Source organism: Thamnophis elegans, chromosome 12, assembly GCF_009769535.1.
Source record: "Thamnophis elegans isolate rThaEle1 chromosome 12, rThaEle1.pri, whole genome shotgun sequence".
NCBI classification, from domain to species: Eukaryota; Metazoa; Chordata; class Lepidosauria; order Squamata; family Colubridae; genus Thamnophis; species Thamnophis elegans.
In genome coordinates this window covers 30,214,201-30,227,750 of record NC_045552.1, presented here as the reverse complement: position 1 = coordinate 30,227,750, position 13,550 = coordinate 30,214,201, and the positions used below count along the sequence as shown (strand labels likewise).

The 13,550-nt window shown below is 47.4% G+C and overlaps 1 protein-coding gene across 1 annotated transcript in view; it reads left to right on the top strand.

Annotated features, from left to right (window-relative positions):
• YARS1 (tyrosyl-tRNA synthetase 1) overlaps window positions 1-13,550 on the top strand; it is a 42,841-nt gene that overhangs the window by 3,531 nt on the left and 25,760 nt on the right. The window contains exons 3-7 of the mRNA XM_032227280.1: window positions 831-977; window positions 1,980-2,155; window positions 5,324-5,453; window positions 5,916-5,996; window positions 6,560-6,652. Coding sequence (XP_032083171.1) covers window positions 831-977; window positions 1,980-2,155; window positions 5,324-5,453; window positions 5,916-5,996; window positions 6,560-6,652 — 627 coding nt within the window. The remainder of the gene's footprint in view (window positions 1-830; window positions 978-1,979; window positions 2,156-5,323; window positions 5,454-5,915; window positions 5,997-6,559; window positions 6,653-13,550) is intronic.

Sequence of the window (13,550 nt, the reverse complement as noted above, 5' to 3'; positions counted from 1 at the left end):
ATGAGTAGATAGCAGCTAAGCAAAGCAAGATCTGAGGCAAAAGCACACGTAATCATAGATATCAATATGTGACCCAACTCCCTCCCCCTGGTGACCCCATCCCATAGTCCAATCCGCACACCTCACAGGTGTCATGTGGATTTCATCTTCAAAAAGCATCATCAGGTTGGTATGCTGGACAGTTGGCCTTGGCAGCAAATCCACTATCCGCAGCATGCGCAGTAGATGGTGAGAACAAACTCCCTTTTTACAATCACTCCTGTACAGAAAACTTCCCCTCCCAAATACCATACCTCCCCCTCCCCGTTTCAATGGCAGCCGAAAGCAAGTAGCGAAGCAGAGGCTGACAGACAGTCTTTCCTGATATTGCTGCTTGTCTGCGGCAGGGCTGATCAGATAATGGCTGCAGTGATGAGGTCTCACTTCTTGCTCTCTGCAGGGGCCAGAGAAGGTGGTGGGAACTCTGGCTGAAGTGGGGAGGTGAAGTAAATAATGGCTAGCTATGAAGCCCGGAAGGGGAGGAAACAATGGAGACCTGAACTCCTTCCCAAATCTCTGAAGTGCTTATCTCAAGAGAGAGCATTTAATTTGTCAAGACTGGCAGCAACAAAGAAACTTCTCTGAGGAGCTCAAGATGTCCCTCTGCTTCCTTGTGCCTGGCAGGCAAGAGCCACCACCGGATCCCTTGGGCTTCCACAGGGAGCTTTAGTTATTTCTTGTGCAAGTCTTGGGGTTTTGTGGATGCTGGCCTTGGGAAGACTTCTGCTGCAGTCAAGGCATTTAATCTTGACTTTTGCAGTAGACCTTCTGAACAATCCTTTTGTTTGCAGGAGGTTCTTGGAGAGGATAAATTGAAAGCCATCCTGAGAGAGCGAGAGCTGAAGATTTACTGGGGAACAGCCACGACGGGCAAGCCTCACATCGCCTACTTTGTGCCCATGTCCAAGATCGCAGACTTCCTCAAGGCTGGCTGTGAGGTTGAGCCAACTCTGCCTTTGTTTTGGATCCTTAGCGGGGAGTCCCGTGGTTGCTGCCGCCACACCTTGAAGGGCCTGGGGAATATTGGTGACCCCTCGAGAGGGAGAAATGTGCAAAGCTGGCTGGGGAATTCTGGGAGTTGAAGTCCATCCACTTTAAAGCTGCCAAGATTAAAAAAACACTGCCCCATGTGACTCTTAAGTCACTAGATAAATCACACCAGGATGTATCTCTAGGGTGGAAAGGGAAGAAGAGGCAGAAGATAAAGGAATGTCTTCTGACTCCCATTGACTTAGTGGGCACAGTCATTTCATTTCCTTCAACCAAACTATTTAAACTGTGGCCCAAAACTCACAACTGCATGGGAATCCTACATTCTAGGGAATTAACTCCGAAATCACTTCCTGTCCTCAGGATTTTTATTCATTAGGTAGAATTTGCTGCAGTTGGTAATGATAGTGATCATTGGGTGGCTATATAGGGTAGATGGGATTGTGATTTTTTTAGGTTCTGGGAAAGGTTGAGCCTTTAAAAATTCTCAGTCCAGTTGGTGGCAGTGGAAGTGGCACTCTGCAGTGGGAGGTTGGTAGACTCTGCAGGGCTTTGAAGGTGAACAGTCCTCAACTCTGAATCCTCTCTGTTTTCTCTCTGGGGATTTGGACGAAAGAAGAAGGTTAGCCTTCCCTCAATTTTTCAGTACAAGGGAATCGTGTGAAAACCAGAACTGCCCAGAGTGGGTGGGATCTTTACCTACTTTGGGGGGTAGTTTAAGAAAGATGCCTCAGAGTTGTGCAGCTCTCTTCAAATCCTCGCATCCTCCAATCAGGCTGCGTTTTCATTCTGGCTTTGGCTTTAAGGGTAGGGGGATTTTCTAACTTCACAGACTCCCCCTCCCCCCCCCCCACACACAGACATGACCCGGGCAAGGGAAGAGGCATCATCTCCCCTTGCCTCACCAAAAAGACAGCAGCCATATGACACCCACCCACCCCTTCTCTCAGGTGACCATTCTGTTCGCTGATCTCCATGCCTACCTAGACAACATGAAGGCTCCTTGGGAACTTCTGGAATTGCGTACTCAGTATTACGAGGGGGTCATTAAGGCAATGCTGGAGAGCATCGGTGTGCCTCTGGAGAAGCTCCGTTTCGTCCGAGGGACTGACTACCAGCTCAGCAAGTAAGTTGAGTGGGCCGTGTTCACCCTCTTTCTGTCCTGGGAAAGATAGAATCTGATGCCAAAGGCAGATTTTTTTAAATTACTATTTAATATACTTGTATGCCCCTTGGCTCCCAATGACTCTGAACTATTTATAACAAAAATCAATAAAGCCTAAAAGGTGGAAGAAAGATACCAAGTGTGACAGAGAGGTGGCCTGGATTGGGAAGAGTCTTTCCCCCTCACCAAGGGCCTGGGTGGGGCCATCCAGTTGAGGGGAAACTCATTTCGGAGGGCAGGTGCTTCAACATGCTTCAGCAGGTGTTTCACCAGCTGCTTCAAAGGCGCATTTCAGGTTCCCAACAGATGATATTGTTTGATGAAATCCAGATGTGGCAACCCTGTTGGACCAACTGGCTGGGTTGATATGATGGGAAACAGGCGGGGTCCCTCAGGCAGAAGGCTCCCTGCCACTGTTTAGGGGACAACTGGCATCTTGGATCTCACCCAGAAGAAACTGGTAGCCTGTGCAGTTGGTGAAGCAGAGAGGCGTGCCCTGTACTGCTTATGGCACTCCAATGGTTTTTTGTTCTTGTTACTATATTCTTTTTGTTACTACAGTTCTATTTTAATTATACTTTATTTTTTTAAATTATTGATAGTTCTTTCTTGTTCTTTTAATGGTGTGCACTGCCCTAAGTCAAAACTATGAGATGGCAACTGTATAAAGTTATTTAATTAATATTGGACCTGTTGAGACTTCTGAATAGTCTTCAAGAGCAGCCCCACATACTTTACATTTGAGTAGTCAAATTGACCTCAGGAGATGGACTGGAGCTCTACCCCAGATTTCAAAGTATAGAAGAAGAAAAGACTATTACTGTAACGCGCTCTACATGGGGCTGCCCTTGAAGAGTGTTCGAAGACTTCAGTTAGTCCAGAATGCAGCCGCGCGAGCAATTGTGGGTGCACCCAGGTACACCCACGTCACACCTATCCTCCGCAAGCTGCACTGGCTACCCATTAGTCTCCGGACCCGCTTCAAGGTGCTGGTCGTTACCTATAAAGCCCTACATGGCATCGGACCTGGGTACCTGAGAGACGATTAGATCTCACAGGTTAGGTCTCCTCCGGATTCCATCTGCCAGCCAATGTCGGCTGGCGACTCCCTGGGGGAGAGCCTTCTCTGTTGCAGCTCCAGCCATCTGGAATGATCTCCCCGTGGAGATCCGGACCCTTACTACCCTCCCGGCCTTCCGCAAAGCCACCAAGTCCTGGCTGCTCCAGCAGGTGGGGGGGCTTGTGAAACATCCAGCCCCACGGAAACTGTGAATGTTGCATTTTTTAAAGTGTTGTCTCTGTCTATTTATCCCCCTTCCCTTGTCTATTGTGAGCCGCCCGGAGTCCTTCGGGAGTAGGCGGCATACAAGACAAATAAACTAAACTAAACTAAACTAAGAGAGAAGAATTGATGGAACTAAGGAGAGAAATCTTGTCAGAAGCACTAGTGATAACCAAAGATAAGCTGATCGAAGAAGCAGATGGAGGGTTTTGAGCTTATACAAGATATGCAATAAGCAATAAGTTGCGAACAGAAGTCCGTACAAAACTTACTAAGGAAATAACCAGAATACTAATACCACAAATGTCAAGAGACATAAAACTGCACTATTACTGGAAAGACACAGGTTGATGTAATGAAAGCTTATAATAAGAAAATTAAGTCAAATTAAATTTAGAGCGTTATGTATAAAATGAAGTGACAATGGATATAGTTACATGATTGATAATGATAATGCATATATATGTATTGATTTGATATAAATTACAAATGGTGACTACGAAAGGAGGTTTAGAAACTCTGTTATTGAATATAACCAATTTTTATTGAGAACATGTTATAAAGATGTAATGTTACTGGATGATATTGGGAAGAGCTAATGGAATGCCATTATGTAGTTTTGCTTTAAATCTGGAATATTTTATATAAAAGGATGTAAAAACAATTATAATCAAATAAAGGCTGAGATATGATGATAGTAATATATATAAATATATTTGATTTAAAATATGATTTGATATGAATTGTAGGTGATGACTGTGGAAGGGATGCAGGGAAGTTTTTGTAACCAATCAACACACTCTCTACAACTTGTAATGGAAGATGGTTTTGTGGGGTTTTGTGTGTGTGTGTTTGTCCGTTTGTGTTTATTCAAAAATAAAAACAATTCTTTATAAAAAAAATAATTATTATTTGCCTAGTATGAATCTGGACCATAATAGCATTTTTTTAAAAAAAATCAATCTTTGTAAATGTTGCTACATATTTCAGTTGATCTACATTGATAAGAAATTCAATATAAAACTATGTGATTCTTATCAGGCTAAAATAATATAGTGTGTAATTTTCCATGTCATTTTGTAAATTTTATAATTAAGATGAGATCATTTTTTGATCTACATTTATTGTAGCATTTTATTGATCTACAAACAGATTGATTATGTGATGGACTGTTTTTACATTGATGTTAAATATTCTCATTTCCCCCCAACATTCTGCTAATTTTTCAAGAGCGAAGAGGGAACAACAGGTGCACAGGGGCATCCTTGTTGGTGCCTTTGCTTGTTTGAAGAATTAAATTCAGGTATCCTCAACTTACAGCCATTCATTTAGCAGCCATTTGAAGTTGCAACAACATTGAAAAGGTGACTTACAATGGTCCTTGCACTTATGACCGTTGCAGCATGCCCACAGTCACCTGACCAAAACGCAGCCACTTGGCAACTGGCATGTATTTCTGATGGTTGCAGCATCCCGGGATCACGTGATCATCATTGGCAACCTTCCCAGGTGGCTTCTAACAAGCAGAGTTAATGGGGGAAGCCAGATTCGCTTAATGACCATTTGATTCGCTTATCATCTTGCAGTGATTCTCTAAACAGTCATGGCCAAAAAGGTGGTAAAATTATTCGCTTAACCACCACCTTGCTTAAGAGTGGCAATTCTGGTCTCAGTTGTAGTTGTAAGTTGAGGACTACCTGCATGCTATTTCTTATGCCAATGAATGTAAGGATTAGCTGCCCATTCAATAAAGGTCAATGTATCCTATACTAACTTCTGCAGTCCCAAGACCATTTGCAAAGGAAGAGCATTTTATCCCGCTTATGGCTTACCTTCTTTCTACCTAGGGAATACACTCTGGATGTCTATCGACTGTCCTCTGTGGTCACCCAGCATGATGCCAAGAAAGCTGGCGCAGAAGTGGTGAAACAAGTGGAACATCCTCTCCTCAGTGGTCTTCTCTACCCTGGGCTGCAGGTAGAGAGACATCCATAAGTTTTTATCTTTAGTCAAGTGTTTATCTTTTTTTAAAAAACACAATCTGAGTTTATTATAGTAGGTGTGCAGGGCCAAGTTTGTGTGGAACAATAGGAGGAGCGGAAGCACTCTGGTTTTAAGTTATTAGAAGTGATTTAGCCTTGGATTCCCCCAATCTCAATGTTTGAGGAGCCACACACCTTTTTGAGGTATATTTGCAAATTAATTCCCAAGCTGAGTTTCATTTGCAAACGTTCCACAGACTAAAAACAACAGGCTGCAGAAAAACTAGGACGTTAATTGTGGCTGAACAAAGAAACATGTTCCTTTGTGGTTAGCTTCTGGAGCTCGTTGCCTCTCAGTTATGACCCTTGCACATGTTACCTTCTGAAGGAAAAATGGGGGACACTCTTGTTAGTCAGTAGGTTCCTAAGAAGTCCTTTTTTCTTGCTCTTGCTGCAGGCACTGGATGAAGAGTACCTGAAAGTTGACGCACAGTTTGGAGGAGTGGATCAGAGAAAAATCTTCACTTTTGCAGAAAAGGTGAAAGCAGAGGCCTGCCTCTTCCCAAATACGCTAGCCAAGACTCTGTTGCCTTTGGTTGTAACCATGCGGTATCCCATGGCTGGACCGAGATATTTTCCAGGAGCTCTTGCCTCCAAGTAAGGGATGATCACAACTCCTGGGATACTCTTCCTGCCCAGGGAGAGACTGAATGTGGCCCACCAGAGGTGCCAGTTTCAGTCAGAAAGGGACACTTCTCTCCAGGTGTGGTGGAACCACTGGCTGAAGGGGAGGGAGCCCCTCGAGTGGGAGGAAAGAGACAATCCAGCTTAGACTGTTCAGGGGATGAAACCTCTGAGGTCAGACCCTTCGGTCTCCATTGGCCATTTCTCCTGCCAGGAAAGGCAGGCCGTCTTCTAAGATAGGTGCTCACTTGGACCGATCCGCAAGCGTTTCTCGTTGCTTGGCCTGTGACGCCACTTCAACCCCCTTCTTGGAGGAGTCGTTTGTATCTCTTCATCCACTAAGCCATGTCTCTTCCTCTCAGCCCCCTGAATTGTTTATGTGTGACACGTGTGTGTGTTTTTTTCTCTCTGCTGTAGTATCTCCCATCCCTGGGCTACACAAAACGCATCCACCTGATGAACCCCATGGTGCCTGGATTGACGGGCAGCAAAATGAGCTCTTCGGAAGAGGTGGGTCCCCAACACCCATGCCTGTGGGTGAGAGAGAGCTCCACTTTCAGGCATTGGAGTTGTGCTCATAGAATAGGTGATTAATCAAGCTGGGTGTACAGGAAGGGGATTCATAAATCAGATAACATTAGATAAGTATATTAAAGAAACAAAATGGAGAAAAGAATATAACAAGGCCGAGAGTGGGCCTTGATCGGATTTCTTGGAGCGAGTTCCAGCCTGTTACTCCTGAGGAAGTGGACAAGGCCATGGGAACTGTGAGTACCTCCACCTGTTTACTGGACCCGTGTCCCTCCTGGCTGGTTTCGACCAGCAGGGAGGTGACACGAGGCTGGCTCCAGAGGATTGTTAATATCTCTCTTCAGGAGGGATCTTTCCCACTGCCCCTAAAGGATGCGGTGGTAAGACCCCTCCTTAAGAAGCCTTCTCTGGATCCAGCTATTCTTAAAAACCACCGTCCAGTCTCCAACCTTCCTTTCGTAGGGAAGGTTGTTGAGAAGGTGGTGGCCTTTCAGCTCTGACGGACCTTGGATGAAGCTGATTATCTAGATCCCTTTTAGTCGGGTTTCAGGCCTGGTTACTCCACCGAAACTGCTTTGGTCGCGCTGACCGATGATCGCTGGCGGTCCAGGGATAGAGGACATTCCTCTATCCTGGTGCTTCTTGACCTCTCAGCAGCCTTGGATACCATCGACCATGGTATCCTTCTGCGATGATTGGGAGAGGTGGGAGTGGGAGGCACCGTGTTACGGTGGTTCTCCTCTTACCTCTCGGATAGGTCGCAGTCAGTGTTGGTTGGAGGACAGAGGTCGGCCCCTAAAATATGGGGTGCCGCAGGGCTCGGTCCTGTCTCCCCTCCTATTTAACATCTACATGAAGCCGCGGGGTGAGATCATTCGTCGGCACGGGATCAAATATCATCAATACGCGTACGATCCCCAGTTGTATCTGTCCACCCCGTGCCAACTCAGCGAAGCAGTAGAAGTGATGTGCCAGTGCCTGGAGGCTGTTAGGGTCTGGATGGGAATGAACAAGCTGGCACTCAATCCAGACAAGACCGAGTGGCTATTGATGTTGCCCCCCAAGAATGGACCAGATATTCCATCTCTTAGCCTGGGGGGGGGGGCGAAACCCTTCGCCCCTCAGAGAGGATCCGCAACTTGGGCGTCCTCCTGGATCCTCAGCTGACATTAGAATACCACCTGTCGGCTGTGACCAGGGGGGCTTTTGCCCAGGTTCGCCTGGTGCACCAGTTGCGGCCCTATCTGGACTGGGAGGCACTTCAAATGGTCACTCATGCTCTCGTCACCTCTAGGCTTGATTACTGTAATGCGCTTTACTTGGGGCTGCCCCTGAAGAGTGTTCGGAGACTACAATTGGTCCAGAATGCGGCCGCGCGAGCGATATCGGGTGTACCTAGGTACACCCATGTTACACCTATCCTCCGCAAGCTGCACTGGCTTCCCATCGGTCTCCGAACGCGATTCAAGGTGCTGGTCGTTACCTTTAAAGCCCTACATGGCTTGGGACCTGGATACCTACGGGATCACCTCCTGCCACATACTTCCCAATGACCTATAAGATCTCACAGATTGAGCCTCCTTCGGGTACCGTCGACCGGGCAATGCCGGTTAGCGACTACTCGGGGGAGGTCTTTCTCTGTAGCTGCCCCGACCCTGTGGAATGATCTTCCCGCAGAGATCCGGACCCTTCCCACTCTCTCGGCCTTCCGTAAATCCACTAAAACCTGGCTGTTCCGGCAGGACTGGGGCTGTTGACGCCACAATACGGTCCAGCGCCACTTAGAATGGAGTGCATGGTGTGTTTTTAAATCTATCTTTTTTTCTCTTCTTTTTTATTTATTTTTATTGTTAGCTGCCCGGAGTCCTACGGGATTGGGCAGCATACAAATGTTATTAAACTTAAACTTAAACTATAACACTTGAAAGAATGAAGAAGAAACCAATGTCCAAAACCATGTTTCAGCAAAAGGGGGAGATGATTTTGTTAATCTCAAATGAAGAGCCTCAATTTTCCAAGGCAAAGAAAAGTTAACCTCTTGGCATGAATACATTTGATGAATTTTAGGTAGCAGTGGAATCCACCTGGTTCAATGGCTGCTTTTTAAATCCATTGTATCAACTCTGTGGCAGGAATAGACCTGCAGCACAACCTGGCAGGAAGATGCTTGGGATTCTAGCCGATTATTTTCCAGGGCGCTGCTCAGGAGAGTCCAAGCAAGGGTTAAATACAGCCAAACTACCCAGAGCTGAATTGAAACTTTAAGCCACGCGTCTGGTGCTGATTATCCCCAGATTTTTCAATTCAGCTAGACCAGTAGGATGCACTTTAAGTTTCTCTGCATTTAGTTTATTTGCTTGGACTCTCTTGAACATTTATTGTGAGTATTTTCAGTTTAGGGGGTGATCAGGCTGAGTGAGTGTAATTAGATTTCTTTAATTCATTTCTAATTCGCTCTTCAGTTCTCCGGTGTCCTGCTTAACTCTGGCACCATGGGGAACGCAGGCAGCTGTGGACCCTCGCTGGGGAGGGGGAAAAGCCCTGCTGAGGCTCCTGTGGTTGGCGTCGGTGCCTTTGGTGGCCGGCGTGCAGGTGCAGTGCCTCAGCGCTCTGGATGGTTTGGTGGCTACTTTTAAAGTAATTCGATCTTCCGGTCGCCATTTTGGGAGCTATTTGCAGTTTCAGTTTCTGATTTCAACCTTGTGGCAGCTGTCTGCAGCCTGATTCACAGCAGGTGCTGCGAGGAGCCACTCTGTGTCTGGCCTGGCTGGCAATTAGGTGTATCCTTTTCACCTGAGCGGCAAGGATTGGGGCCGCTGGTCACAAGGCTCATTCCTGCAGTGCTGGAAGGTGTTAACGCTCACACTTTATTCCACCTGCTGGATATTGCTGCTGCGATCCCTTCACGTCTCTTCAGAGCGTCTGTTGGTTTGCAGGGCTTTTGCAAGGTGGTGAGTGGAGGTAGTCCCTGGTTATCTTGGCCCACAGTTACTAATGGCTGAGCAGGCTCCCGAGGATTCCACCCAGGCAGGGGGTTCCTCCAGGGTTTTCTCCAGGCAGGCTCGTGTGGCTGCCAGGGAGGCCATCAGGGGCTCCAAACCATACTCCAGGCCAGCCCCTAAGCAGGGATCAGGGCCAGGCAAGGATGCATTACGCCGTCAAAAGGCCCTTGAAAAGCAATTCTCCAAGGCCCAGCACCAAACGCAGTCCTCCCAATTGGTGTCTCCTGAGGAGCCCACCATGGAGGTTCCTCCGGCCCAGCCAAAGCCTGTTTCATACAGCGAGGATTAGGGCCGGGAGTTTTCCCCCACAGCTTCCATGTCTAGGGCAGTATCTCCAGGGGCCTCGATGGTAGATCAGGCTAGCCCTAACCTCTCCATTAGATAATTAGGAAAGAAGACCACGAGACTCCGTGGGTAGAAATCAAGTGTACTTTTACTAATTATAAATGATTAAAGGCATAGCGAAGCGAAGACTGATTATTTAGGCGCGAAAGCGATTGATATATAAAATAACCCATTCCCTACCCCTTGGCATCACAGTTACAGTCCAGTCATAATTCTCCCAAGTGTCAGGTGTGAGATAACTTCAAAAGGCATCATGAAGATGGAATGTCGGTGCCGTTAGTCCTGGCGGGAATCTCCTACGCATCCGTAGTCCGACAGGCAGCCGAGCTCCAGAACCTTCCTCCAGCACAATTAGTAACCCCTCCCAAATACCATGCCCTCCCTCCCTGTTTCATGGCAGCCAAAGCAACAGCAAAGCAGAGGTTGACATCCGGCCGTCCTCCGGAAAAAGGCGTTCAGGCCTGGAAAACGAGAAAACACAAACAAACAGACGAACAACAAAAACAGAAGAGAAAAAGAGGGCGGGGGAGAGAAAGTCAAGGCTTGTCAGGATAAGCAGAATAAAACTGTCGAAGCAGTCGGGGAGCACGGACATGGGACTTGTCCACCCACTTGGTATGAGATGGAGGAAAATGCTTCCAAGCCACTAGGTACTGTATCAGATTCCGCCGCCGTCGAGAGTCTAATATTTCTCGGACCTCAAAATGTTGTTCACCATCAATCAACAGGGGGGCAGGCGGTGGGTCCACAGGCGGACGTAAAGATGAGAAACGAACGGGTTTAATGAGGTTAACGTGGAAAACTGGATAAACCCGGTTGAGATGCTTGGGTAGCTGCAAACGAACCGAAACAGGATTGATGACTTTGATGATGGGAAATGGCCCCACGTACTTAGGCCCCAACTTCTTAGACTTTTGTGTAGTTTGAAGGAACTTCGTGGATAAATAAACCTGGTCACCCACTTTGTACTGATAAGGTTGCGCACGCTTCTTATCAGCCTGTTTCTTATGAGTGCGATGTGCAGCATCCAAAGTACTGTGCCAAAGGCCAAATATGGCTCAATCGCTCACTCCACTCAGACAGAAGAAACTTGTGGTTGCTCAAGGGGAACCTCAGGAATAGGAACAAAGTCCTGATCAAAAACAACACGAAAAGGAGTGAATCCAGTGCTGCTATGGACAGAATTATTATAAGCCACTTCAGCGTGCGGCAACAAGTCCACCCAATCATCTTGCTGATAATTGATGAAACAACGTAAATATTGTTCCAGAACAGAATTAGTCCTCTCACAAGCCCCATTAGTCTGAGGGTGGTGGGCGGAGCTTAGGCCCTGGGCGGAGCCAATGCGCTTAAGAAACTCCTTCCAGAAAACAGAAGTGAATTGGACACCTCTATCAGAAACTATGCGATCAGGTACCCCATGCAAACGGTAAATGTGAGAAATGAAGAGCTTAGCAAGTGCCTTCGCAGAAGGAATCTTGTGACACGGAATTAAATGAACTTGTTTGGAAAATAAGTCAGTAACCACCCATATGACAGTGTGCCCCTGGCTCTCAGGAAGTTCGACAATAAAGTCCATAGAAATTTCCTTCCAAGGGGCGACAGGGCGGGCTACAGATTGGAGTAGACCTTGCGGCTTCCCTGGTGGTCGTTTAGCAGCTGCACAGACCGGACAACTGGCAACATAAAGTTCAATGTCTTTCTTCAAAGAGGGCCACCAAAACTGCCTCTTCACCAAATGCAGCGTCTTCACAAAGCCAAAGTGACCCGCCAACTTGGAATCATGAGCCCGTTGGAGAACAATGAGACGAAGAGAGGCAGGGACGTAAAGCTTCGCCCCAATCCACGGTAAATCGTCCCTCATTGTGCATTCACCCCGATGCTTTTGGAACCAGTCATCCTGGGGAAGGGCCTGCTTGAGGTCAGAAAGGAAATCTTGAGGCACTTCTACTTTCGAGCACGCCTGCTGCCGAGTGACAACCAGAGCAGCAAGGCTGGATGCAGGAACCACAGGTTGAACAATACTCAGCTTAGAGCAGTTGTACTGAGGGAGTCTGGACAAAGCATCAGCCATGAAATTCTTCCCTCCTGGGATGTACTTGAGTGTGAAATTGAATCGATTGAAATGCTGAGCCCAGCGCATCTGCTTAGGGGAGAGGCGCCTCGGAGTCCTCAAAGCTTCTAAGTTCTTATGGTCAGTCCACACCTCAAAGGGGTGCTTAGCGCCCTCCAGAAAGTGGCATCACGTGGCCAAAGCCCAACGCACAGCAAATGCTTCTTTCTCCCAGATTGCCCAACGCCTTTCTGTGTCCGTGAGCTTACGGGAGGTGTATGCGCACAGTTGTAAATTACCTTGGTCGTTGGTCTGAAGCAAGACGGCCCCAACTGCCACGTCGCTGGCATCAGCTTGAACGACAAAAGGCTTGTCCATGTCCGGATGCTTCAGAACCGGTTCCACAGCAAAGAGGCATTTCAACTTCTCAAAAGCAGCCTGGCACTCCATGGTCCAATCCAGCGGCTTGCTAGGCTTAGGCTTAGGCCCACCTTTGGACTTCAACAAATTAGTGATGGGAAGCGCAATTTTGGCAAAAGAAGGGATGAACTGACGATAGAAATTGGCAAAACCCAAAAATTTCTGCAATTGTCTACGTGTACGGGGCGCCTCCCACTCAGTGACCGCCTTCACCTTAGCGGGGTCCATCTCAATACCAGCGGGGGAGATACGATACCCAAGGTAATCAATCTTCTCCTGGTGAAATTCACACTTGGACAACTTGGCATAAAGCTAAGCGGCCCGGAGCTTTTTCAGGACAGTGCGGACCAACGTGACGTGTTCGTCATAAGTTTGAGTGTAAATAAGGATATCATCTAAATACACGATAACGCCCTTGTAAAGGTGGTCATGCAAAATTTCATTAATTAATTGCATGAAGACTGCAGGTGCCCCCTGCAGGCCAAAGGGCATCACCCAAAACTGGAAACAACCGAGGGGGCAGTTGAAAGCCGTCTTCCACTCATCCCCCTCCTTTATGCGGACCCTATAGTACGCTTCCCTGAGGTCCAATTTAGTGAAAATGCGGCCCTTTCCCAGTTGGGCCAGCATGTCCTTCATCAGTGGCAATGGGTATAGGTTTTGAGCTGAGATACAATTCAGGTTTTTGAAATTAACACACAATCTCAGGGAGCCATCTTTCTTCTCTCTGAACAACACGGGTGCAGCCACCTTGGGTCGTGCTGGCTCAATGAAACCCCTTTTCAGGTTTTTATCAATGAATTTCCTCATTTCCTCCATTTCCCTTGGAGACATTGAATATATTTGGGGCTTTGGAAGCTTTACCCCCGGCAAAATATCGATGGAGCAATCAATAGGTCTGTGGGGTGGAAGCTTATCTGAAGATTTTTCACTAAAAACTCCTTTCAGGTCCCAATACACTTTCGGAATCTTTTCTTCCCCCTCAATTCTCTCCTGGCCCCTGGCGGCCAACGCGGGGCTGGAGCCAGCAGGCTCTGGGGTATCGCCCTCCCCGTTT